This window comes from Leptosomus discolor, chromosome 1, assembly GCF_034619465.1.
Source record: "Leptosomus discolor isolate bLepDis1 chromosome 1, bLepDis1.hap2, whole genome shotgun sequence".
NCBI classification, from domain to species: Eukaryota; Metazoa; Chordata; class Aves; order Leptosomiformes; family Leptosomidae; genus Leptosomus; species Leptosomus discolor.
Window position 1 is genome coordinate 88,708,307 of NC_141391.1, and position 27,546 is coordinate 88,735,852.

The window sequence follows — 27,546 nt, forward strand, 5'->3', positions numbered from 1 at the left end:
CCAGGGCATTCCTTTCTCTAGGTCTAAAACCCAACTCCCTCCATATCAACGCTGCTCTTTATTGCCGTGCAGTTACAGCTCTCTTCAAAGGCGACAGATGCAATGAAGAACACCCCAAAGCCTTTCGGTTACAACCTCTGCTAAAAAGTCTCTGCCTGAGGCCTTCTGCAGTTAGAGAGCACTGAGACTAACCCGGATTTTTGCAATGAACGCTTGTGGCAAAATACTATGGTTTTATTCAAGGCTGCAAGATTGTGCTTATTTACCTGGGCTAATGGGATTATTCCAGGTTGGTGATGCTCTTCCTAGCAAAAGGAGAGGCTACGCTGTCCACTGCTGCTCGGACAACTAACAGACACACTACCTACAGGAATTGCCATCCCAGCACTGACGGCTGCACAGGCCAATCTGACGATGTCCAGTTCTATGATTTTTACCTCCTGAAGAGATTAAAAAAAAAAATCAATCACATTTTTGAGAGAGAGCACTGCGATCTGGCCCCAACATATCTGCTAACAGCTACTACAGCTGAGGATCCTGAGACGAGAACACCATTTCCTCAGCTGCACAGACTTCAGTTACCAAGCCGAAAGGCCTGGAGTGGAAGGATGACGAAACCGTTGACGTGAAATTTGGGTGGGGAATATACTCGGTTTAGCTTATGTTGTAATACCCACAGCCAAAGTCTGGCAAAAGATAACACAGGCATGCACAAGTTAGTTCCACGCATCTGTGTATGTGTACATATGTATATGAGCAGTGGTCAAGTTCTCTCTTGTTCCCATTAGGAAAGTCTGTGCCAAGCAAGTTAAATGTTTCTGATCTCTTGCACTCTTACCAGCATGAAACTTTTTTTAAATTTTATTTCCTGTACTTGTAAAAAAACCAGCAGACATAAGGAAAGGATTTCAGTTAAGGCTATCCTGCTCACGTTTTGGAACCATCTCCTCATCATTCATGTATGCAGGTGCTCGCAGGCAGCCCTTTCCTGCTAGATAAAAGCATTCTGTTTCGATGGCTATCGTTGGGGATGCTTTTAAGCAGCAGTATAAATATGCAGTATGAAAACATGATCAAGTAAAAAGCACTTAAGTCGAGTGATACTCATTTAACCCAGGATTTTTTAAACATGCACACACATACATATGTAAACTAATAAAGATTAAAAGCTTGTGTTTGAAAGACAATTAGCTAATGAAACAGACTGGACATAAAAAGAATTCACTTTGCCTTCACAGGCAGTAAAGAGAAACAGAACAGCCCACAACTGCATCAAAAAGAAGAATGAGGAAAGCACATCTTGGTGGAGTCTAGGGGTGAAGACACCCGAATTACCAAGTAATCGCATTCTTAAATGCCCATGTGGCACACGCCAAATATTACCGAAAATAATACAGGCACCTCAAGCTGTATTCCTAACTCAATGGTAATCATTTTCTCTAGGATATGAGAATGCATAAGTGAAGGACTATCATTAAGGAAAGGAACAACTCTACACTCGTAGGGCAAGAGTGGTGTAACTGAGCAGTTACAGCTATGACTGATGTTTCCCGTTTTCTTTCCACTATTGACAAAAACACAACTTTGATCCTCCCAAGCCTGTCTGAACTATGTTGGTGAATTTAAAATAAAAAACAAAACCACACACATCCCCCAAACCCCACACAAGAACCCTGCTCCCTTTGCTAAATCAACATCCATCTTTACCAGCCTAAAACAATCATAAAACCCACGCACTGAACGTGTTGGGAGATACTGTTTTTCTGCCGGAGGCAACTACATGCCTCATGCCTGTTACAAAGAGAAAAAATTATATTAAAAAAATAATTAAAAAAAAAAAAAAAAAGAGTTGGCCCTTTTATAATGCCCACACAGACTGGTAATCGCATTGCCAAGGTCTGTTTGTTTTCTTCTAAAAGTTTGTGGAATACACTCAACTGGAATACCTAACCAAGTAATAATAAAGATGTTTAAAAGCCTTTTGAATCCAATTGACTTTGTATTTTCTTCCCTTCTCTTTTTAGAAAGTTAATGCTTTGTACAAGCACACACTTAATTCCATCCTTCCCCCATTCCTCATATTCACTGATTAATTTAGGAACATTTAAGACTCACCAACACAGCTTTAAATACTCCGAGCTACTTGGATTACAGTAACTTGTGAAGCATCACGCCCCAAAAGACAGTCTCATGGAAATGGCAACAAATGATGAAAGGGGTTTATTGTGCAAAGATTTCAAAATGCTGGAAATGCTTTTGTATTTCCCTTCGCTTCACTTTTTCCTCCCCTCCCCTGGCCAGGAATAAGCCAAGTCATTCTATAGCTGGTTCCCACCGCTGTAACGTTCTGGTTCCCATTGAGCTGTGCATTCAAGCAAAAACAAGAACAAGCATTAACAGCTCCATTCCCATCCATCTACTAGACAGGAACTCACAGATGCTTCATTATATACCTCCCGCTGGCACTGATGAGGCAGAAGATTTGTATAGAAAGGAGGGGGAGAACTCGGACAAAACACAAGAGTCATTGTAATTGCTCTTATCTGTAATTCTATTAGCTAATGTTAGCCAAAACATCATGCTACTTCAAGCTTTTCCTCACTGTTAAAACACACAGGCACTGTCAAAAGCATCTCGAGAACTGTTCACCGACTGTGCAAATGTCACATACGTGAGTTTATAGAAGACAGGAGGAGAGGAAAAAAAAAAAACAGGACCACTTTGTGTTACTGGAATTTAATTTTATATATAAATAATTAATGAGAGACTGAGGAATTTTGAGACTTGCTGATCCTGCAATGGGACAAGCATGGGCAGACTTGAGTCCCACTACAGAACTGAGGACAAGGTTTCCAGACTGACCCAAAATACGTAGTGTCCTTTCACAGATTCTATACCAGAAGCCCAAGCAGCACATCGTCAGTCTTTCCTGAGGCAGAAGGCAGATTAGTCACATTCAAAATCAAAATGGATTCAGGTGGTTTTCCTCTTTTTCTTGGGAAACTGTTGCTCTTATCTATATTTTTAATTCACCTATAACCAAAAAGAAACCAAAAGGGGATAGAGGATAAGGGGGAGAGGGAAGAAGGGAGAAAGCAGAATTAAATATCACAGACCTTTTCTTTCCATTGCCAAAGTGCAATTAAAAAATTTTTTTCCTTTGATGTCTCAAGCTAATCAAAATCTATTTGAGAAACATTCTTAACAGCAATTTACTTCTAATAAAGACATTTAACTCTTCATATTACTGACACTAGAGCACTAATGATTATGTCTGTTCTAAAGAACTCAATTCCTATAGCTGAACTCTACGGAAATACAAAAGAGAAAGAACACAGCAACAAAACGCCAACTGAAATCTTGTGTAATAAACCAGCTTTCTCAAAAATAATTCTTTTTAATTCCCACCAAGTGCATTTTTTCCTAATCTCACTTACTCTGGTGTAATGCGAGCATAATTTAACTCAAAGAAATGGAATTACATAAATATAGAACCCAAACAGAGTGAAAATGAGATACGCTGTCTTCATGGAAAAACACAGAGCCGTGTCACTTCCATGCAACTCTTCAGCACAACAGCTGGATAAAATTAAAGCTTTTTTCTCCCACAATAGGATGTGGTTTGAGCTGTAGTTTGCATATAATTATTGATGACAAACATACTATAATAAAGGAGGTGCAAGGCTGCTGTTTTTTGGAATGGAGAAATATGTTACCGTCTCCAACCCAAAGTGATTTTGTCCTTGGTTGACCATCCACAATTCAGCGGCTCAGGCTGTGGCAAATCTTTACAAGGAAAATGAGATTGTATTTATTTTAGTAACCAGATTCAACTAGGAATATTGCCAACAGTTGAAAATACAGTGAGACTTTCAGGACTGACCTCATTCAGAACAAACAAATATGTCTTTTCAAAGATCACGGCAGCCTTCTCCAACCTTTGGCATCATCCAAATCCAACAACACATCTGGAGTTGGGTATGGAGTTAAATAACTGGATTTTAAGCAGAAGTAACAAATCGCCACCCCCACAGAACAGCTGAAAATTGATACTGAACTGAACTTCCACCATCTGGCTGCTCTAGGTCAAAAAATCTAGTCGTTCCATTTATGTATCTTCTCCAGAAACAACACGTGGTAAAGCAAGTACATTTCAAAACCAGCTGCAGCCAGGTACTTTAAGCACCTGAGCAATCACCTTCACTCTTTAAAAAGACAGCCAGCAGAACATCTGAGACAGCAGCTGTTAGCGAGGTACCTCTCAAAGCTTACTTATATAGCATGACTATATTTACGACTAAAATCCTGGGGATGAAAGGTCTGGAAAACAACTTTAGTATAAGTCTTCCTGACAGCTTTTGTTCCTTTCCTTCCACCCACCTCCCCCTAAAACCAAAATACACCATAAGCAAAAAGCATTAGCATTTCAAGAAGTAGATAATGACCTACCAGAAATTACATTCACACAGCAAGAAATGCTAAAAGAAAATAAATGCTATTCACGAGTTTCTGTCTGTAACGAACCTTGATATTTGCAGAGTGTCCCACATACATACACAAAAGTTCAACTTTCCTGGCTTTTTATCATTTAGTAGCTCTGACCTAGTTCACAGTAAGAACAATATTTTAGTGAATTTTAGAGAAGCTTTTCTTCCTCTTGGTTGTCCTGGGCATCTTTACTCAAAACAAAACTGTTCTTCCGTTTTTTGGGGGAGGGGGGTGTGTGTTTTGTTTTGTTTTTTTAATTTTTATTTTACATGGCTATTTTGTAAAAATACTAGCAAAACGTGTATTCCTAAAGAACTCATATTCAGATGTCTGAAGGAAAATCTAATATACTCAGTAAATCAGCTAGTCAACATACCTTTTTGCCCTTGTGAGAATTAGCTATAGCAATTAAAAATAAATTAAGGGAAACACAACATTAGAAACTAGTTTTGCTTTTAAAGATGACCATGTAACAGTGGAACGCCGTTGCTCAGCAGATGTGTGCATTCCATCACATCTGCAAACATTTGTGACTGGTGATGATGCACGGAAGGAAGAAAAAAAATGGTGCAGTTTTCTACATCTGGACTCTATTTACACAATTGGCAGTTAGAAAGCAAAAAAAAAAAATTTTTTTGCTGGTAAATGGAACATTGCAAACTAAAATAATGAGGAGTCCCTGCAATTCTAGGATCACTTTCTGTTGAAAAACAGGTCTTTAACCTAATGTGCAAAAATAATACAGGGCAAAGACATGCAACTAGAAAATATGTTCAGAAAAGCCACCCTTTACCAACTGATAACAGAGCAGACATTAACTGGTATTTTGTACTAAATGATGTTCAACTACACGATCACTAGTAGTGAGAAGCCTCAAACACAGAGCAATTTTTGTCCTATGAAACTGACCCACCTTAAAAAAGGTGAGAGGGTGTTTTTGTTTTGGTTTTCTAGAAACTGTAACAGCCACCTGACTTGCTTGAGTTTAGAAAGCAGCCTACTGGCCAAGTCAGAAACGGAACTGGTGTCTCAACTCAAGTTTCTGTCTCGGAGAACTGGGAAATGCTGCTTCCATTTCCTCCACCATTCGTTCCCAACTGATGGAGCATGCCTCATTAGGGAGGTGCATCAACGTAAAAGGTCAGGCACATTGTGGACTGTTACAGGCTGTAAGATAATGCTGTACCCTAGCACTGACAAATCTTTAGAGAAAATGTATCAGCAGGGAAGAGGCTTCCTTCCCCACCTTCACACTGCACAGATGTGACAAAGAAGGCAGAGGTTTTTGATATGGCAGGCAGAAGTGGGAAGAAGGAAAAAAAAAACCAACCCCAAAACAACTAACAATACATTAACAAGGCCTTGCTAAATTAACTCAGAACCCTTGGAGGAGATATGTATTTCCTTGAAGAATTTAGATTTGTTAAACAGCATTAAAGACCACGCATATTCTTGACAAATGTTAAGACAAAACTGTCTTCCCCTCTTTCTTCATCAATATGAAGAAGATAACTACAAGTCAAACTTGCAAATGTTTAGCTTTTCCAGGTTATTTTGCTGCTGTAGCCACATACTATTATCTGTCTTTATCCTTTACCTGTTTGACACCAAGCGAGTTGACATTCTACTTCTGGGCTCGCTTTTCGTTTGAAGCGGCATGGATTTCCAGGGGCTTGTCACCATCTGCATCACCCTTGAGGAGGGAAAAATATGCACAAAATTTCAACTGAGGAAATCCACAGTTAATGTTTTTGCCAGAACAGAAACCCTCTTCAAAAGCTGAAACAAAAGCTTCTGCAAAATCAAGCAGTTGATGAGACTAATTCAGTATAACATACTCAAATATGATCGTCTCCTAAACAGTTTCTAGATTTTAGTCTTCCTGTAGTTCACTGAGCAATTAAAGTATTTGAAAGAACAAGTAGTTCAACAGAAATGCTTTAATTGACTCATTTTGCCTGCACTAATAACAGAGGATGTATTCCCACAGAGTAGTTGCTATTTTGCATTCTCTGAATTCTGTGTGGATTTATACAATAGGTCTCTTTTAGTACATATCCTTTGAGAGAGTGTTTTCACACTTTCCCCGAAATACATGACAGAAATCAAAGAACAAAGAGAGGCTTGTTAGAGCGTCTGGTCTATCTATTCGCCAAGTATGCTATAAAAAACAGGCATTTGATTATTGTTCTAAATAGGTATCAATAAAAAAAAAAAAAAAAAGTAAATAGCCACACACATGGTTAGGGGACAGAAGCACATGACATACAAGCACAGGCTGAGACATGTGCGTCTGTTCAGCCTGTAGAAGACCAAAGGCAGAACCTAATTGCTCTCTACAATTCCTTAACGGGCATTTATATATTTGGAAGAGCTAGGCTCTTCTCACAGGTTCATACCAAAAGGACACGAAGCAAAGGACACAGAAGCACAGCAAATTTGTATCAGATCTAGGGGGGGGGGGGGGAAGTGTCACACCACTGATCAAGCACTGGAGCAAGTTTTCCAGAGAACTTTTTGAATCCCCATCCTTGCAAATATTCAGCATTTGACTGCATAAGGCCTGAGCCACAAAATCTAACTTTGAAGCTGTCTCTGCTTTGAACAGGGGGTGGGATGAAATGATCAGAGGTCACACCCAGCCTCAATTATTCTTAAATTCTACACATGAAAATTAAATGGCATTTTCTTTTTATTCTAAAAATATTTTTTTACCAACATGACTTAAAAGTGATGGAAAACATAACAAAATAAGCCAGAATAGACTGGGAAGCATAAACATTTCACAGGATAGGTCAAATTTATGTCCCAGCACAAATGAAACACTATGAATAAGGCACCGAGTCTATGAGACCACACATGCTGCGCTGGAGGTATGGACTCAATACATCAAGGTTCAATTATGAAGATAATTCTTAAATTTCTTATTCAAAATAAGCCTAGCAAGACCTTTAAAATGTAATCCTTTCTTTCAAAAACCCATGTTGTTTTGATCTCCACCTCGGATATGTCATAGTATAAGAAATCACATTCACAAACCACACCCATTTCAAAATAATGATCTACTCTGTGATTTTCCTGTACAGGAACTTGTAAGTTACGACATTTTGCTACAATTTATAACAAATAATTTGACTCATGATGCCTCAACTCAGGGATTACTCAACTCTGAAGAAATGAACTAAAAATAAATTGTTCACAGAGAGTTCTATGTTCTTCCATTTGCTTGTTTCAACTTGTAAAAAGAAATATCATCTAGGTAAGATTTGGTTTTGGTGGGTTATTTTGGTCCCAAAAGAGGGAAAAAACCCAAAGCAACACACACAAATGTACAAGCAAATAGGGGTCTTGTTCAGTTCCTTTGTTTCTGTGAGCTCAGTAGATCTCATCACAGGGCTTGTCTTCACTAGATCTATTAAGCCTGAGTTATTTAATGCAAGCCAATCCACTGCTGAACTGTCATTCCTCACACTAACTCATTCGCTGGATTAGCAATTAAGAAGTTCTTTTAACTCCATTCACTGTATGTGCCCACAGTGTAAATAGTGAGGCTGAGTGAGACCCATCAAGCAGTAATATGGGTAGCCAGAAAAGGATGTCCTTTGAGCTGGCACAGGAAATAAACACACCTAATTCTACAACAAAGCGTCAAAGTCCTCTAGTCACACTCAAAACCAGATCAGAAGCAAAAAATGCGTTTAGATCGATGACCCAGAAGACAGACCTCCTCCGTGCCATGATACCTTCCCATAATTAGAAGCAGGCACATATTCAAGACTGTCCTTCTACTTTCTGGCTCAACACAAGCACTCCATAATATATCTGGGTGGCCAGAGGAGTTCACGCATCAGAGCTCTGTCCCACAGCTGAAGGGGAAATATTTTGCATTCTTACACTTCTGAAAGCTGACTGATAAGAAATCTCCATAACACATTAATTAGTAAAGTGCTCAATACACTGGGATTCTATGGGATTAAAAAAAAAAAAAGAAAAGCATTATTTGAAATTGAAAATAATATTGGAACTAAGGGGACCGTACACAATGCGTTTTGTAAGGTTTCAGTACATTAGTGATAAAAAAAACCCCACCCCAACTTAGCACACAGTATCTAACAGAGATACACCGAGACCTAAATTTTAAAGAACAAACTTAAACCGCAACGGTTTCTCTGAAAATTTTCTGTCCATACAGAGAAAAATGCCCCAAAGCAACCTAGCCTAGTGCCAAAAAACCCCTAATGTGTGACGGCTTTTTGCTCACCTGACAGCCTAGCCAGACGCAGAAGTTAGTTTTTGTGGCCACCTCTCAAAAGTCTTGCAGATGGCCAGGCCCTCTTACACCAGCACCTAACCTTAGAAATTGTAACTCCAAAGGTCAGTATACATCTCTCTTATGCTGACAGAACACTTTTGAAAGGTAGAGTCTGGCCACCAGAAAAACAGCCAAAAGCTGCAAAAGAAAAACAAAGGCTCATCTGGCCTCACAGATTAATCATTTACCTTCTCTTCTGTTCTCTTTTGTTTGCAACATATTGCTTAGAATAAAAGAGGTTTACCTTATTCATGCTCCTCCAGTCAATCAATAATTTATTCTCCTCCTTCTTTTATTTTTAGTTGAGCTTAAGCTTGACTCTCTAGAAATACGAAGCACTTTTAAAAATGTTACTCTAAGCTGCCCTTAAAAAGCGCAACTTTTTGCAGAGTAGACTCTGTCTTTCCCACTCTAAAACATTTCAATTCAACACTGCCCATACTAAGGATCCAATCCAAAAGAAGTAATAATTTTTACAAGTTTTACTCTGTTATTGTTCTTACTACCAAATAACAAATAGAGGGCATAGGACAGCAAAGAGTATTTTCTGTCAGATGTAATGTTTATCTTTTAGTTCAGATGACCAAACTTTTGCTTGTCTGTTCAGAAGCTACCAAAGACAAGTCTTAACAAGTATTTGCTGTAGAAAGAAGTGCTCTCAGATGCTTATGTTGCGTTTTAAAGGATGCTCAAAACACAAGCGACTCAAAAACTCTCCTCTTAAAACACCATTTAAGGTTTACTACGGTCACAATCTATGATGCTGACAGTAAAGCTCCCCAGTCAACACACTTCCACCAGAGCTTTCAAATCAGTAAAGTTCAGGTCCACAATTTCCTTGACGCTTGTTCTGAGCAAGCTCAGGAAACCAGCACCCAAAACTGAGCAGTCTTTGCACTTGGAAGCACTCTGTTGCTTAATCCAATACTCAGAGATAGCCATATAGATAGATTTTTAATATTTGTATATTTTCATGTTTGTAATAAATATTTATCTATAGGTAAAAAAAAATATTAGTAAGTCACAGATGGTGACTTACAAACAATAAGCCACAAGAGTTTCTCTCAACCTCTGAAGCTGTTTAAATAATCAAATGATAGAGAGAAAAAAAAAAGAAAAAGAAAATTTTAAAAAAGGTCAGTTTTCTGTAAGGTCTTATCAGTGATTGGACCAAAGTGGGAAAGAGCACACACACGAAGAAAGAAGCAAGCCCTAAGAAGGAGGGTGTTTTCAGAGCTGTAGTGCTGTTCTGGTTTTTCACATTTTGGCCACTTCAGTAAAAACAACGGGTGCCCAATTCAGTGTCGGGGGAAGAGAGAGGATCCAGAATAGCTGACAATACCGCAAAAGCCTTGAGAGGTATAAAGACAAGACAAAGTGAGAACTACCTGAAGAAAATTGGTTTTCTATGCGTTTCAGTACATACTAACTCACTGGCCGGAACAAAACCTGGGTTTAAGTGACTTGGTGCCATAACACGTGCCCCTGTCACTTGAAGACAAAGTCATTTTAACAACCCTACAGTACAATGCAACAGTACAAATTAAGGAAGTATCAAAACCAGAGGCAGCAGAGGAATGGCAAGAAGGCTGCATTTCATGAAAATAAACATCAAATGAGCTGACTGACAAACAGGACCTGATTGTTAGACACTTACAGGTGGTATGCATTGAACTGTGGCTCCAAAATACTGATCTTCAAGCAGTTTTCTGTTCGCATAGAAAACCACAGTCCTTGAGTTTATACTGTTGCACAAAATCCTCAAGCTGCTATGGTTTATCCATCCCTCTGACCTACGAACAGGTATTAAAGCTGATAAACTCAGCCAGCATTAAACAGAGAACGCTGTGGAAAAAAAAGAAAAAAAAAAAACCAACAAAAAGCAGCTGCAATTCACTGGCTTAACAGTTCAGCCATTTCAACACTTGTAGGCCCTGGAAAGCAAAAAAGTGTAGAGAAAAAAAAAAAAAGAAATGTAGAAAAAGATGATCTTGCATGAACTATGATATTGGGCAGAGCAGAGGGACTAGTTACTCACAAAGATTAGCTGAAGGCAATGAAGGGTATTAGCCTTCATAATTGCAAAACCCCAGTAACGAAAGTTTGATGCCGCCTAAGGCTACTCAAAAGGGTTTCAAACAAAATCATTCTAAAAAATTGCGTAAAGGCACAAGTTGGAATGATTCTCTACAAATTTTGCACACCAAGTGTAAGATAAAGAAGGTTTGAGGGACACATCTTCCATTTCATTAATACTTCCCCTGAAGATTTACAAACTGATAATATAAATGTTAATACTAATTCCACTGATTTTTGTGAAATTACTTCTTGTGAGTAAAGATCACTCAAGTAAGCAAAACATTTTCAGAAGACAAAGCCCTCAAAATATACCTGGCCTCCCAACAAGGCGGTTACATTTCTTCTACCATCTCCTCTACCTGAGGGAAGAAGTAGAAAAGTTGTCGACTTCATATTGAGATAAAGTATACAGAAACTGAATAACTACTCCTGCTGTCCCTTATCAGGGAAATGTTTCATCCTTCTGGAAAGAAAAAAAACATGAACACTGATTTTTACTTGTGTAGTTTTAGCAGAGGGCTTTCATCCTGACATCCTGAAGAGCTGGCTCCTTCAACAAGCCAGCTTCAGTGTACCAGAATGCTGTACTGTAAACAGCATATTTGAAACCTTATCAGACTGACTTGCTCTATGGAGGGGCTCCAGCTACAGTGTTTTGAAATGTAGCAGCAGAAGGTCCTGGAATTCATCTTTCTTGGCACAGCTTAAGATTTCAGTTGATATGACCTCAATTTGGCACAGGTTTTTGTTTCCTAAAACCTTCGGAAAATTAACATAGCACATCTATTTTAATGACATGGCTGCACAAACACGAAGTTAGGCACAGCTGTGGTACCTTTGACTATCAAACAAATGATGAGCAATGTAACAAATTAACACAAGCCAAGAAGAGCCACCCATATACTGCTTGACTACTTGCACGAATCCTTTGCGTAGCAACAGGAAAAATGCTAAAGTGAAGGTCACAAAACCAGTAACATCTATTGCACTGGCATGGTTTCCAGAAATGGGTTATTCCTGCTGTAACAACAACTCAAGAATAACATTTATATTTAGTTAAGAAATCTAGCTGCCTAGTATGACAATAGAAATAAATATACAAAACCAACCCAATTCTTTCACAGGGCTGTCAAATTAAGACAGAAATCGCAAATCTACCTTAGAATGCTTTGCCAATTTTAATACATGGTAGTTAGAAGTATTCATTTTCTTCCATGACACTTCTGTACCAGTAAAAGCTCCAATAAAAATGCAGCTTAAACTGAAATTCTTTTGCTAGAAAAGTTGATACTATTTGGTGGACCTAATCATCTATATAAAGAAAAAGTATAACCACATATGAACAAAATATAACGATACAGCATTAGAGACAGACAGAAAAGGTTTTCTAGGGTAGACTTCACCTCTCACATCTCATGAGGGACATACCAGTGCTTACATGTATAAAAAAAGGTAGAGGTGTTAATTATTAACTGTGACTGACCTAATATCGATAGAACATCACAATGCTATCTTAAAAAAAAACCCTAAGCAATTAAACCAAAACAACAAAAACCACAAACCCAACCCTACCCCCCCAAATTCTCAACTATTTATTTTATAAACCACAGGAGTTTCAGGGCAGGCTTCTTCCATTAGAAATACTTTTCAGTCCACATTCTAGTGACTTCAAAAACATGTGACCTTTTACAACTGCTGTTCAGCTTCTCCAGACACCAGGGAGACAATATCCTCTCTTTAACAACTTCAGAGGACAAAGAAACAATGAAGCTGTATGCTCCAGTGGCAAGAGATCACTGAACATCTGAAATGCAGGCTATTTCATCAAGTGCATAGTGCTTCTTCATTTGAGTCACACGATTTTTTATCTTCCCTAATCCATCAAGTTAAATGGCAACAGTTAACACCAACAACATCGGAACAATTAGATGAACTGTAGGAGGAAACCATTCAATGGCATTTTGCTCCTTTGTGCAAATAACATTTTGGCAACTAAGGGGTTTGATTTAAAGATTCCGCAAGGAGGAAGAGAAAGAAGTGTGTTTACTTAGTGGTCTCTGCAATTTTGCATGTCGTTTGTTTTTCTGCTGAGGTAGCAAGTGCTTGAATAAGCCTTATAATAAGATGAAAGCTTCAGAAGTTTTTGCCTTCCAATAACAACCACGTGTTTCCTTTTGAAAGCCTGGGACACAATAAAATAAAAAGCTCAGCTAATTTTTACTGATGCTGTCAGTTTGTCTTTCTGAAATATTTTAATGTTGCCTGGTTTTGAGATACTTTTTGATGGCCTAAGTTTTAGGAAAGGTACAGTATGATTAACTAACCTTTGTTTATTCAAAGAGCTATACAAATGCATTTACTGAAGCACCTAAAGCCAACACAGGACAAGCATCCACTGATGAACATCTCCCCTCTCAAGACTCAGCAACTGAACAGGACATGTGAGCATTTCTAAGCCAACCTAGTCTGAACTGGCTCAGTCAGCAGCCCTTCTGCTGGTTCGAAGTTGTTCTCAAAACACCTGTTTTGCCAGGCTACATTAAACAACTAAAATAAGAGATGGAAATCTGCAGCTAGGACAGCAGTTTTTAATCAACAGAACAAGCACAGGTGCTTAGAAATCAGGAATTAAAGACACAGTGAGTTTAGAAGCAAATTTCAAACCACAGAAGCTTTATGTTACACACCTGAACTTTCATTTCTTTGAGTAGCAGTAGAAAAGGTTCCCTAAACACCGTACCGGCTCTTCCTGGCACACATTTAATCAACTTGCACAGCCCTCCAGTCTCTTACACTCTGCTTCACTTAGATACCTACACATTTCCTAGAAGTCAGTTTGCTTATCTGTATCAGAGAGGTACAACTACAAAGACAGCTTGCTCCTGTGGCATAACAGAAACATCTAGTAGATAAAAAACAAAACCATCACTAAGATACTTAACTCCAGAAGCTTCAGGCAGGTTCTAAATTATGATCAAGACACTACATAAGGTAATGATTTATTAAAATCAGTTTCTGTTTCTTCACAAGTTGGTGCTCATCTTTGACTAGTATTGTTAACCCATCACACTGCACTTATTTTGAAACTTGGTATCATTTCATAGCATGCAAAATGCACTTGACGCAGCAAACCAGAATCTTATTTCCTTTTTTTTTTTTTTTGGGGGGGGGCTGTAATTATTAATATTTCTTCTAACATAATGATGTCACTGTGTACTGCTCTGTTGGACACTACTAGCCAATCATAACATCCAGCAATTGGTAGAAGCAAACAATTATAGATATACAAAACTAAAATCCTACAATTCACTACAGCTCTGTATTATGTTTGATCATCTGTACAGACAAAGTTTAAGTACTGTGTCCAGTTCTGGGTTCCCCAGTGTAAGAGAAACATGGACATACTGGGTAGTGTGAAGTGAAGGGCCACAAAGATGATCAAGGAACTGGAGCATCTCTCATATGAGGAAAGGCTGAGAGAGCTGAGACTGCTCAGCCTGGAGAAGATAAGGCTCAGGGTGATCTCATCAACGTGTATAAATACCTGAAGGGAGGGTGCAAGGAGGACAGAGCCAGTCTGTTTTCAGAGGTGCCCAGTGACAGGACCAAAGGCAATGTGCACAAACTGAAACACAGGAGGTTCCCTCTGAGGAAACACTTTTTCACTGTGAGGGTGTCTGAGCCTTGGCACAGGTTGCCCAGGGAGGTTGTGGAGTCTCCATCCTTGGAGATAATCAAAAGCTGCTTGGACATGGTCCTGAGCAACCAGCTCTAGGTGGCCCTGCTTGAGCAGGGGGGTTGGACAACATGACCTCCAGAAGTCCCTTCCAATCTCAACCAGTCTGTGGTTTTATATAGAAATATAATACACATACATTAAAAAAATAGTATAAATTCTTAATATACACTGCTTTAAAACACACAAACTTATAAGCAAACAGTTAGATACCAATGCAAACACTAACTCAAAACCCAAGGATAAATTCATTTATGTACACTGAATAATATGACTTAAATATAGCAACCACCTTCATGACTATAAATCAACTATGGAAGAGCAGTTGCTGAGACACTGACATTTAAACTAACTAAAGGCACACATGCCTTCAAATGGTGGTATTGTATAAGCATGGACCACAGGAGTGCTAGGAAAAAAGGCTTCCCTTCTCTGGTGAAGCAAGGAAATCCTACTGTATCACTGATGCTCTGTAGGGGGAATAAGGAAAGCTGTTCTATTCTAAAACAGAAAATAAGAATGCAGACATTCACTTAGTTGTATGAGCAACACTAATTCAAAAATCCTGTCAAAGAAACCTAAGTGCATGCCAAACTCTGGAAAACAAAGCCAGCACATTACTATTTGCTCTGTCATCAGATGCAGGCATCTCTAAGGCAAGACATCAGTCTGCTTAGCATAACACAGAACAGTAACGCCAGACCGAAAAACCAAAGTGACTTGTAGAACAGAAAATAAAGGCGAATGTTATTCTAGCTAAAAAAAAAAATTAAAAAACCCCATGCAAGTGAATGCTAGTCTGACCCCTTGTTCACTGATAAACAATTGGAAATCTAGAAAGCAGAAACTTTCAGCAATGACTGTGCTTGGTACCTCACCAGGATCCCAGTTCAAAGCAGATCCAAAAGAAACTCAATTTTTATTGGCAGTCTTCTGGATAAGAACCAATTAAACAAAGTTTCCTAAAATAGGGCTGTAAGTATTAAACCACGCAGCTAGTTATCTATGACTAAATCCTCAAGAACCACATATCCCTATAAAGTGCTGGTTTTAATGAGTAGATAGTAACATTTAATAGAACAGCACACAATAACATCATCATGGTAGAGCAAATATTCATGAACACTCAAAGGAACTAATTGGAAACAAGATTCTATTTTCTCTCTTCCAAGGAGGAGATATGTAATGAAAAAAAAAGAATTATTTCAGGTTAAGAATGAAGCTTGTCAAATTAATTAAAAAAACCAAACCAACCGAGTTTGTTTTTTTAAATAATAAGACTGTAAGAGCCTTGATCTCTAGCATTCCAATCACAATACTCCCAAGTTTCCTATTAAACATTCAGCAGACTATACTAAAGAAAACTTCCAAACAGCATTTCTGAAAGTTTAACTTGAAATAAGTTTAATAATTTTCCACAGCTTAGAAATCTTTGTCTTCAGAGATAAAAGCTGGGTCAGAGTGAGTAGAAAGAAAGCACTACTGTTTGTATACACTTTGTCTGAAAATGCAGTGGTAAACTCAGAAATCAAGTTGCTCGGACTTCTTACCTTACCACTTTTTTCCCCAGATTTCTTCTTCTTAGGATTATCCTTCCAAAGAGATTCTACAGCAATATATCCCTGAAGACTCCAGTCATACAGCTGTGTACCAGCAACCTTTGAAACAAGATGTTAGAAAGCACGAATTTAATAATCTGGGAAATATTATTTTGCTTCGTGTTTAAGTAGAAGTCTCAAAACACAAGATCTTTAACATCTTTCTGCTCAAGCTCAGGGTGTACAGCATTAATAAACATCTTAGAAAAAAAAAATAAAAATGACACATGAGGAATAAGAAAAGCCAACTTGCTAAAAAAGCGTTTGAAGGCTACCTGAAAGACATATTGGTGTAAAAATGGGTGGAATGATGGTCCATGGAAACAATTCTGTTTATTTAACAGAACTTAATATTTATTTAACAAACAACTTAATATTCAATGTTCAACGGTTTTAACATACGCAAATTATTTCTTAATTTTGACAAAAATAGCCCACAACCTACTTAGTTGCTGTTTTGCAATTTTACATTTCCACTGCCTTGACAGAACAGTAAGAGTACCCCTTTGTTTCTTTTTATTTTCTATTTAGAAAAAAGACCTAATTTTCTGATAGACGGCTGTAATGAATAACCAGCTGTCAACTCCCAAAACAGAAGACAGCTAGGCAAGACCATGTTTGCTATGTTATACTAACAGATAATTTTACAACAGGAAAAAACCTTAACTGCCCCATACATGATATGAAACTGTAATATTCACAGCATCCTTTAAAACTCAGGAGCGTTAGGTTTTTACAGCTCCAGGTTCAGGTCAATACTCACTTTCATATCACTATCAGTTTTCTTACAAATAAAGAAATGCAAAACTGGACAATTTGCCCAACTAGACAGATATGAAACCAAAAAACTTATGAAATCAAGAAATAACAAGGTATCACCCTATCTTCCACAGCAGGGGAAGCTGGAAAACCACAACTATGAGAACATGGCAAGCACAAATGATGTTTCTGAAACAGTTTTCTGATGGTTGTGAAAAAGTTTCTGAATGAAATTTTTAAAGTTTCTTCCAGTGTCCAACAATTCACTGTTCACAGATTTCCTGAGCCAGAGGTGATTTCTACAAGTATAACAGTGCCCAAGGAATTTCCCTTCTATGAACTTGTGGCACTTCCCCTTGAGCCCTGTGCAAATTTTTAGCATCCACAACATCCTGCAGTTCTACCACTGGTGCAAAGAATCACTGCCCTTTCTTTGTCTGAAGAACATGGCCAGCTATGTACCACAGTGGTAAGGGATCTGCTTCTGGGCAGAGGTCATGTTACTACCTTACAGAAGAGGCTACTTAATAATTAGAATTAAAAGAAAACAAACCCAAATCAGCAACTACATTTCAGTCACAACTAAATCTAAGATTCAGGCTGTTTTAAACACAAAGAGCTAGCATATTTGTCACCACATTTGACAATTACAGTTGTACTTTGGTTTAAAACAAGTCAGTATGATGCACTGAGTTTTCTCTGTATTTGAAGATGATAAAGGTCACCAGAAAAAAAAAACCCAACACATTAACTGTTCCAGGGATGAATGTGTTATATTTCCAAAATCCCTCAATTCAAACATTACAGGTAGAGACAGTTATCTTCTTTTTCAGTACCAGGAGTGTCCATTCTCAAGTACTTCAACTAACTAGTTTTGAAAGTCAAAGGAGCCTACGGCTCATCTGGGAAGATAGTGTGATCAATTATGCAAGCAGCATAAACCTACCAGGACTGAAAAATAAACAGAGAATTTTTTTGTCTGCAATATTATTGAGCACATGGCTATCAACATAAAGTGGGAAACAACTATCCATAAGCCATTTCTTGTTCCTGCTTAAAAATACTCTATTAAATTACTTAAAACCACTCTAAATACCTAACAGTACATACTTTAAAATATTCTTATTATAGGAGTCATATGATCAAGTGAATTATGAATTGCACTAAATGAGAAATTGGTCATTCACGCTGCTGGAGTAAAGTAGCTACCTCACAAGGCACAGCGAGCCAGATTGGTTGACTGTGGCAGACTAAACTATGTTTCAACACTGTACACACCTCCCAAGAGCTGGGACTCACACACCCATTCACAGTTCGCATGGGTTGAAAAATACAGTTCTAGATAGACTGTAAGCTGTAAATTACAGGGTCAACAGGAACATGGCCAAGAAATTTTTGTAACCACCCAATGCATCCTCTCATGAATACAACACTACAGTCATGTGTTAGGCTCGTGTTTTATACCTCTCTTTCTCACGGAGCAGTTGAAGAGGAAGCAGGTGGGTACTGCAGTTCCCACCACTAGTCTTGGGAGTGGCAGTTCCATCCAGGCAGAGTCAAAAGAACAGTAATAATACAAACAGTTCATTCAGTTCTTCAAAGTACTCATTCAAACATTCATACAAAGAGTTCCTTTCAAAGAGGGACAAGTTTTCCCATTCAGTCATCTGGAATCCTTAATTTCTGGAAGATAACAATTTCCAGCTTGTTTGTATTAAATTACAACATGCTGAAATACCATCTCTGTTCAAGGCAACACTGCAAGTAAGTTTGTATGCTAAAGTTTGAACAAACAAGTTCAAAAGTCAGGTTGAGTGGTTCTCAACAGGGACTCAAATAGTTTGAAAGTGACCTTAGGCCATAAACACCTGTACTAGGCATTACCGAGGTAGCATCAACAGTCTCTAAGGCCTAATGTGCATGTAAACAGGCTCCGATATTTTGATTCCACACAGGACCATAAGCCTGTAATATTGACTATACCATATGTTGTATGTCAAAATTATGAGCAGAATTATGGTTAGCAATTCTTTATCTACATTGCATGCTAAGAAACTAAACTGAGAATCTGTTGGCTTTTCTACATTTACATTGTTTACAAAGTAGTAATAGCACAATTTCATAAGCATTTCATTCTGAAGTAAACATGGATCAAGTGACCCCAACTCCTTCTTTTCACCCTACAGTTCCTGTTATCATGTCACGCTCCCAGTTGTGCCAGTACAACTGTTCATGACTTATGGACTGAAATGGGCAAGGGACAAGGTATGGGGTCAAAAGACACAGAAATAATTTAGCTTATAGTCAAAGAAATAAACTTATTTATTAGGAAGCTCTTCTTTCTTTCAAGAAGCAGCACAACACACTGCTTCAGGAAATTTGAGTTTTACTAACAAGGAACGAAAATTAATTCTAATGATAAAGAGATTGATTTAAGTAACTTCATAATGAAAGTTTTTTCCAGATGGAAGATAAGCTACAGTAAGTACAAAATATTTTGAATGTATTATGATTAGCTGGAAAGCAATACGGTTCCAAAACACTAGTTTAAAGTTCCCCTAGGACAAAGTAAACTCTGGTATTAAATTCAGTTCCTTCAGCACATATACAGCCTGACCATTTGTTCAAGCTTATACAAATTAATGTCATAGTAGCAGTGAGGAAATAAATCCCTTAAAAATTTGTGATTTATTAGAATGATTACTAAAGCAGGGAAAAAAAATATTAGTCTATGCATTTCTTCCATCTCCAGTTGGATGAATAGTGTCAGAAAACTACCTACTACCAATGATGAATTCTGTTGCTGTAACTTCATGTATCAACTCATACATTTTAATTAAAGAAAAAAGTTTTCTTCCAGACAGATGCAACAAGTGTAGCACCTCAGCTGCAAATATATTTTGCTCTGTTTATTCCCAGCTCTTCAATGGAAATTCTTTAATAAAGGTGGGAAGGAAAAAAACCAAAACCACCAAAACCTTTTTTAGTCTTTTGAAGTATGGTCAAATCTGAAAGTTTACAAAATGAAGGGAACTACATCACTGTAAATGAAAAACCAGTAATGAAGTACTCAAATGTGAAAGAAAAAAAGAACGTAATGTAAAAAATTTAAAAATTAAAAATTATGTTCCAGAATGTTTTGTATACTGTTCTATTAACTTGGCAAGTGAGCTTTGTACTGCAGGCATCCCTTTCTAGGCTTACAGAAAATTTTTGCAAGGTCTACGAAACATTTCAAAATAATTACTAGAGAGGAAACTGCTTCCAATGGCAGATTGAAGCATAAAAATTATGGATAGTAAGATCTGACATGCTTAAAACTTTGCTTCTTTAAGAAAAGCACGAGAGAGAGGAACCAAAACTGTATCTAGGGTATCACTGTCTCTACAGAAGTTTCCAAACACATACATTTAGCGTCCTGACCAAGTCAACAAAGCTAAACCTATTCCAACCAAGTTTCAGGCTCATGGTCTCATATCAGATTTTTCGTTACAGTCAGACTAAGAACTGTGAATTAATCAAAGGGCAATCCTGCACTTCAAAGTTTTTGTAAAATAAACAAGGTATTGTGAAGCTGTTAGTAGCAAATCCACAGTTAAGACTGAACTGAGCTTCTTTAAAAACAGTAACAGCAGTTTGAACACTGTTCAATCACTTCCCCCTTCACTGTTCAGAAGGCAACCAGAATTTTAATACACAGTTTCCACAGAAATGTCTCTAAGCTTCTTAAATTTTGATGGTTTTAATGCCGCTTGCATAATTTTCACTCCCTGAGAATAAGTCAACAGAACTACCTATATTTACAGCATCTGAATCTGGAAGCACTAAAAAAAAGATTCCATCGAAGATCAGGCTATCATCACACTGGCAGAACTCAACCACAGCATATTTGACTCTCCCCAATCAATAACCTTTCAGTTTTCAAAGAACACTGTACGTTCTTGAGAATATCATATTTTCATCCAGACATCTCAGTACAACTCACAAGTCACCAATAACTGGATAGCCAATTTACCAACATCTGAAACACAAAGAATTTCTGACACACTAAAATGTGTGCACTGTGAGTAGTCAAAAGCTGGACTTGAAAAAGAATGTAGTGGAGAACTGAGGAATCTGCCAGCACAATTAAGTGTGGACAGCAAGGCACAGGAACTGACATCAGCTGGGGCTGTAAGCAATTGTCTGGTCTCTTCAGTTTTCTTCCACAGGAAACCTACTTAAGCAACTGTAAGTTAACATGTTTCTTATGCGCCTGAAACAACAAATACATAAACATGAAAGGCATCCAGTAAGCAGCAGTTCTTACTCCATTCCAGAATGTGAATGCTATCTTTCTTAAAACTCTACCCAACAGAACTTCAGTAACAATGTTTATCTCAAAATGTTGTTCCTATGATTTCTCTATACGATCTCCCTTTTTTTTTTTCTTCCCTTTCTTTCTTTCAAATCCTGTTTTCATTTACTCTCAAGATATTTCAGGCTTCCTTAGTGTTGTAATTAAACATGCAAACTGTACTTACTAAACATATTTACATTAATTTATAATTACTTGAGATTAGAGATTCAGAAAGGAAGTTTTGTTCCTCAAACTGAAGGCACTACTGCAGATGTTGGGGGGAAAAAAAAAAGGCACTAAAAGAAACAGAATGACTGACTGTCTTTCAGCCTAGACTGTGTGTTCTTTGACAAAGTAACTACCACACTGTTAAGTGCCAAGCACACAGACAGGACCTTTAGGAACAGATTACCAGTTAATTTGAAGGTAGGAGGCAATAATCAAAGTAAAAGAGACTTCATCAAAGAAAGGTATCATCACTGACCTTTGCAACAGCAACCGCTTGCTGAGGATAATACATGGAGGCACCAATACCCATAAGACCTGCGGGATACACTAACTTCTTTATTTTTGAGCCTGTTTCATAATAAAAACAAAAACAACCCAAAACATGGTTAGAGTATATGTTAACCAAGACAGCTGAATGCCCCTAACCTTTTATTCATAATCAAAACACTTTTATTAAATATCTATTTTCTATCCAGTCCTGCTGGCTTAAACATGATTACTCTGATCAGTAATTATTCCTTTAAGATTTTTTAGAGAATATTTTTGTTAACATCTGCCCATAGTGAAGACTACCTTACAACCGTGTTTGCTATAGTAATACATAATTTATTTCAGTACTGAATAATGAAGTAAAATCCACAGTTAAGAGCTATTTAAGAGAATTATATCAACCGACACTTTTCTAAACTAACAGGAAAAACGCAGGCAAAGAAAGGTTAGAAAAACATTCTTTTGATTCCTCAAGCAGAACTAGAGACATTCCAACACAAACTTTCTAAGTTACCTTGACTCACAAATATTGATTCTCCCACAACTGCTCTTAGGAATAATTTTTTCTGATTCACTACAGCAATTTGCAAAGCATTTGAAAGTACTTTTAAACTGCAGTACTTACAATTATGCTACATGCCTATTGCTCAGTCCCCAACTAAATTCTGAACACTATAATCAATCAGTTTGAACTCTCTGTTCAATTATACAAGTCTAAAATATTTTAAGAAGATGAACTTTTCATGCAGTTTTTTTCATCACAGCTGGCCACGGGTTGTGTAGCCTGGCTGGCCAGTGACAACATGAATCAGTTACAGGGCACACTGCAGTTTATCCAGTCAGAAAGGAACATAAACAGGAGCAGGTAGAGGAGAAAAGCAAGCCCTACAGGGGAAAAAACATCATGGAACAGACATAGGAGCTGGGACGCAGTAGTTTTGTTCATAGAATCTTAGAATCACAGAAAGGTTTGGGTTGGAAGCGACCTTAAATATCACCTAGTTCCAACCCCCCTGCCATGGGCAGGGACAGCTTCCACCAGACCAGGCTGCTCAAAGCCCCATCCAGCCTGGCCTTGGACACTGCCAGGGAGGGGGCAGCCACAGCTTCTCTGGGCAGCCTGTTCTAGTGTCTAGTGTCACAGCCTCTGCACTCCTCACAGAACAGCCTGTTCTACGCGCAAAGCCACACGTGCATCTAATAAAGGAATAATGAATTTTGAAGAGGAAATGAGTATTAGAAGTGTCTAGTGTTTCCACTAGCATATGCTCATGATGAGATGAGAAATTTGGCAGTAAACAAGAGACATTCACAAAGTGATGTTGCCAGTTTTGTGCAGAGGGAACCTGGCACCAATTAACTACAAGAAAGCACAAAAAAGGCAAGCTTCACTGCATCTTTACAACCAGAAAAATTACACTTTTGTTGCAATTTCTGGGAACGGGGAAATATTCCTTAGTGATAGCTTATCAGTGTGCCTACAATATCACTTTAGGAATACATGTAATAGTCGAAGATATTAATGCCTCCCATCAGGCTGCTACCTGCTGGAGATACCCAGAGGGAAGTCTAGGAATACGCCTGTATCCATTCCAGTACTACTCAATAAATACCTTCACTTTAAACCAAGCTGATGACTGCACAATATTCACATGATTAAACTCTGAACACTGTACTTTTGACTTAGTGGGCAGCTGTATCTTCAAGTACTATGGTTAGACCTGGAAGATTTTATCTGTACCTTCCAAGAGGGCAATTTTTCCAGTGAAACCAAGGGTGGACAAGGGGAAAAAAAAACCAAACAAACAAACACACAAAAACAAAAAGAGGACATTTGGTTCTGACTTTCTGTAGCACCAAAATTAAGGGGCACTTCCTTCTACAGTTTGAATACTTTCTGGAAATAACAGTCATTATCGTAAACTATAACTAGACAAAAAGTTTTAAAATTATGTCTCCCGTCCTAAAAGATTCACAAATCTTACATTTGTATTATGAGGAGTTTTTATTTTCATTAAACTTGGAACCCCCTAATCTTTCAGATCCAGCCCCAAGACTGCACTTGGCCCCGCCCACATTTTGTTACAGTTGTAAAGGCTGGAAGCCAATCTCATTTATAATCATGTAACTCAAGAAGCAGGAATTTGAAGAGAAAGAACTTCAAATGTGTAAAGTTGGAGACCTTGATTTTTACTAAAAAAAATGCTAGAAAAAAAAAAAGTCCTGTTTTCAGCATCTTCATTGGAAAATTAAGTATTTTGAGGAGTGCGTATATTCACAGAATACTTTCTATTTCTACATAGCCAAACACACACTTCCAGTTTGTTCAACACGTACAGGCCCCACAAAGGTGTATATTTATCCCAAGCAAGTCCTCACTAGTATTTGAGTTCTAGAACTTTACAGTTCTGTTACCTACAAGTTTTCTTCTTGCGTTACCTAGTTCCACTGCATTAAGAATATCTCAATACAAACAGAAAATACTTTTTCACAAATAACATTTCTTAAAATAACATTGACTTCTATGAAAGCATATCAGTTCCTTCAACTAGTATGATAAAATTAACTGTATCCCTTTTCCACAGCACAAAACATGCATGTATTTATGTTACACTCAGACTTCACTTTTGCTGAATACCATCATCTGCAGCAGCTCTGTGCCTGGACACACAATACTTTGAAGGAACTCGAATATACACCCAATTGTACATGTACTATAGTTCAGGAACCTCTGTATTTTACCATAATTTATTCCTCTGTAGTTTTCTACAGCGACATATGTGATCAAGAACTTGAGTAATCAAAAAGATTTTTAGTCTAAAAAAAAAATTAATCCTTTCCTACTTTTGCTATAATAAACCAGAACTAGAAAAGATCAAAGACTAGATTCCAGTAATGAAGACAGTATTCATAACCAATAATTGATGGCTATTACACACCTTTTACATGAAGTTTCTTTAAAATTGGAGGAACGTTGTAGAAACATGCCTGTACAGTTAAGTCAGATCTCATGCGTGTCAATTAAAAATGAGTATCCAAAAAAACACAAATAAATTATTTACCCCAAACCATAACACAACCAGTTCAAAAGGTTCCCACTTACCTCTAGCAAGGAACAATCCAACAATTCCAGCAAAACCTATCACACCGAGCCTTGGATAAAATCCAGCAGGGGGGTTTTGGAGAAATTCACAGCCCTCTGAAAAGAAGTCAGAACAAAGTGCGTTAATGTAATGTGAAAGTGTTTTTGTGGTAAGGAATCATCAATACATTGTTACAAAACATAAAGAGTTATCAAAACACATTTAACTATCATGCATATTTTAGACTTGCTGGCATAAAATTCAAAGCCTTTTAGATCTTCTCTAGTGACACATGAATGAAACTGAACATCGTATTGTATTTACCAATTTTCATAGAAGCTTTTGCCTTTGCTCCTGGGCCATCTGTTTTGTTTTGCTCTTTTGCATCTCGATTATATCTTTTTCAAATTAGTGATAAAAAACCTTTGCAAAATGGATTCTTCCATTTACATGTTAACAAGAATTAGTTTCAGTAAAACACCGTACGAAAAACAAATCACAGAACAAAGGAAAGACACAGCATAAACAAAGCTCACTCCAAGATGGGAGTCTGATGGCAGAATGGAAAATTATGAAAAATCTTCCATACAAGGAGTTCAAAGACTGGGACTGTTGAGTTTCAGGAAAAAGGGGTACAGTATCTGAAATGAGCTCTAGATAGCATCCATGCTTAGTCTTGATTAAACCTAAGTACAAAAGCATGACTCCAAACCCCAAAATAAATACAAATTATTTTGGACTAATTCAAAATTCTTAGGAGATCCAAGGAAGTAACCAGAATGGAAAGGCTAAACATTACAAACAAAAGACCTAACACTTGTGACAAGTAATAAACATTGCAGGAAGTTTCAGTTACTAGGCTGGGTCAAGCAAATACTACCAGCTGGGAATAAATTGTGAGGCTTGGTTTGTTTTTTTTTTTTTTTCCTTCTTTTCCTGCATAATTGTCATTTTTAGTAACACTGGTCAACACAGACGCAGGTCTCATTTTAATTGTTTAGAAATGCAGTGTCATAATGGCCTACAAAGGAAATTTAAACAGATATACAGTGCAAATAAAGTAAACTTAAATGCAGTAGAAATTATATATATAATGGTGCTTAATGGAATCCCCTTTTAACAGAGGATACAGTACAGTCCTGCATTTTAAATTGCTAGTTAAGAAAACTAAACTGATTTACCTCTACCATGCTCAACAGCTTTTTCTAATTTGGGCATAGCTTTGGCATAAAGATCCTAAAAAAAAAAAAGAACACAACAGTAAATAGATACCAAGTAAGTAAAATATTAACTACAGATTGGAACTGATCTGACAAGGCAAAAAAAAAAAACCAAAAAAAACAACCCACAGGAAAAAGAAAAAAAAAGAAGGGGGAAAAAAAAAAAGTGTTGGGTCCCTAAAATAACTTCTTTTTATTCCCACTTCCACCCTTCACTTAGAGGGCTATACTTGCCGAACACTACGTTTGGCATAACGCACAGCTTTTTCTCAGAGTACTCTTTGGACATGGATGAAATATAATACCTTGAAACACAGGCCAACTTCAATATTTCATGGAGCTCCTGATCAGGCACAGCTGAAACTCAGGATTATCTCAGGTTTCTCAGTGCATGCAGGTACTGCAAAAATACTTGAGTTGATGCAAAGACAGGAAGTACAACACTGTAATAAACCCCTTCCTTGCAGTTCACAGGGGTACATACCTCGTTCTGCAAGGTGATAAATTCTACTTTCCAAGAGACTATCTTAGGCTAACAAAGCAGCATTTTTAAAGTGATTTGGAAAAGGAGATGTCCCTATAACATCCAAAGTAAATCAAAAGAGCACTGCATCGACCTCACAAACTAGTTCTAGATTTTTCTCTCCTGAAAATATGCAGGAAGTAAAAGAATTCACACTGACTTTTATCAAAGTAGAAAAAAATCTCAGTAAGAGCAACGCTGCTAATTGTTATTACACTAATAATCCTTCAGAGAGACAGTGAAGGCTGTCTATCAGTTAGGGAACAAATCCTTAAACATGTATGCCCAAAGCTGAAGCAGAGAACGGTCTTGCAATACCACTTGAGCAGACCCTATGCAGAAGTGAAAGCATTTGTTTAGGATACTGCATGTGGATAATATCTTTAGAACTTTCATTTCCTCACTGGCAAGAGTGACTTACAAAAAACCCAAACTTGTCATGAAAAAGAGTGATAGCACGTGACACACGACATAACTCTAAATGGATGCTGGTCTTATTAAAGGCGAATGAAAAAAAGAACACGCTCTAAAGACTCCAGAGACTAAATCTTGTTATCATTGATACTAATGAAACGTAAAATGTGATTGAAGCAACTGGGAAGCTGCTAAGAGTCCTTTGGATGGTCCTGATCCAATTTTGGTGAAACAGTAACTAGACATGATTTAAGACTAGATTGAGGAACTAACTACTAGACAATGTGGCTCTCAGAGAGGGTGATGGATTGTGGTTTGACCAGCAAACCGTGAAGAACTGCTTGGGACTGCCAAGATTAGAGACGAAGTAGGCCAAAGGTAACTCTGGCAAGAGGAGATCACGACCACCAGCTCATTGACGACAGAGACTGCACGCTAATTTGCATCAGAAGCGAGGAAGAAGAACGAATCATCGAAAAGAATAATGATGAGTAGGT

General features: G+C 37.7%; 1 protein-coding gene across 2 annotated transcripts in view; it reads right to left on the bottom strand.

Annotated features, from left to right (window-relative positions):
* Positions 1 to 2,720: 2,720 nt before the first annotated feature.
* APOO (apolipoprotein O) overlaps positions 2,721 to 27,546 on the bottom strand; it is a 34,039-nt gene continuing 9,213 nt past the window's right edge. The window contains exons 4-9 of one of the 2 annotated variants that reach the window (XM_086468096.1): positions 26,074 to 26,128; positions 24,913 to 25,008; positions 21,796 to 21,887; positions 16,166 to 16,273; positions 6,086 to 6,181; positions 2,721 to 3,033 (exon numbers count right to left, since the gene is read on the bottom strand). In XM_086468096.1, coding sequence (XP_086324222.1) covers positions 6,113 to 6,181; positions 16,166 to 16,273; positions 21,796 to 21,887; positions 24,913 to 25,008; positions 26,074 to 26,128 — 420 coding nt within the window. In that variant the 3' untranslated portion in view covers positions 2,721 to 3,033; positions 6,086 to 6,112. Of the gene's footprint in view, positions 3,034 to 6,085; positions 6,182 to 16,165; positions 16,274 to 21,795; positions 21,888 to 24,912; positions 25,009 to 26,073; positions 26,129 to 27,546 lie in introns of those variants that run through there. The other variant, XM_086468158.1, reaches the window with a different exon arrangement.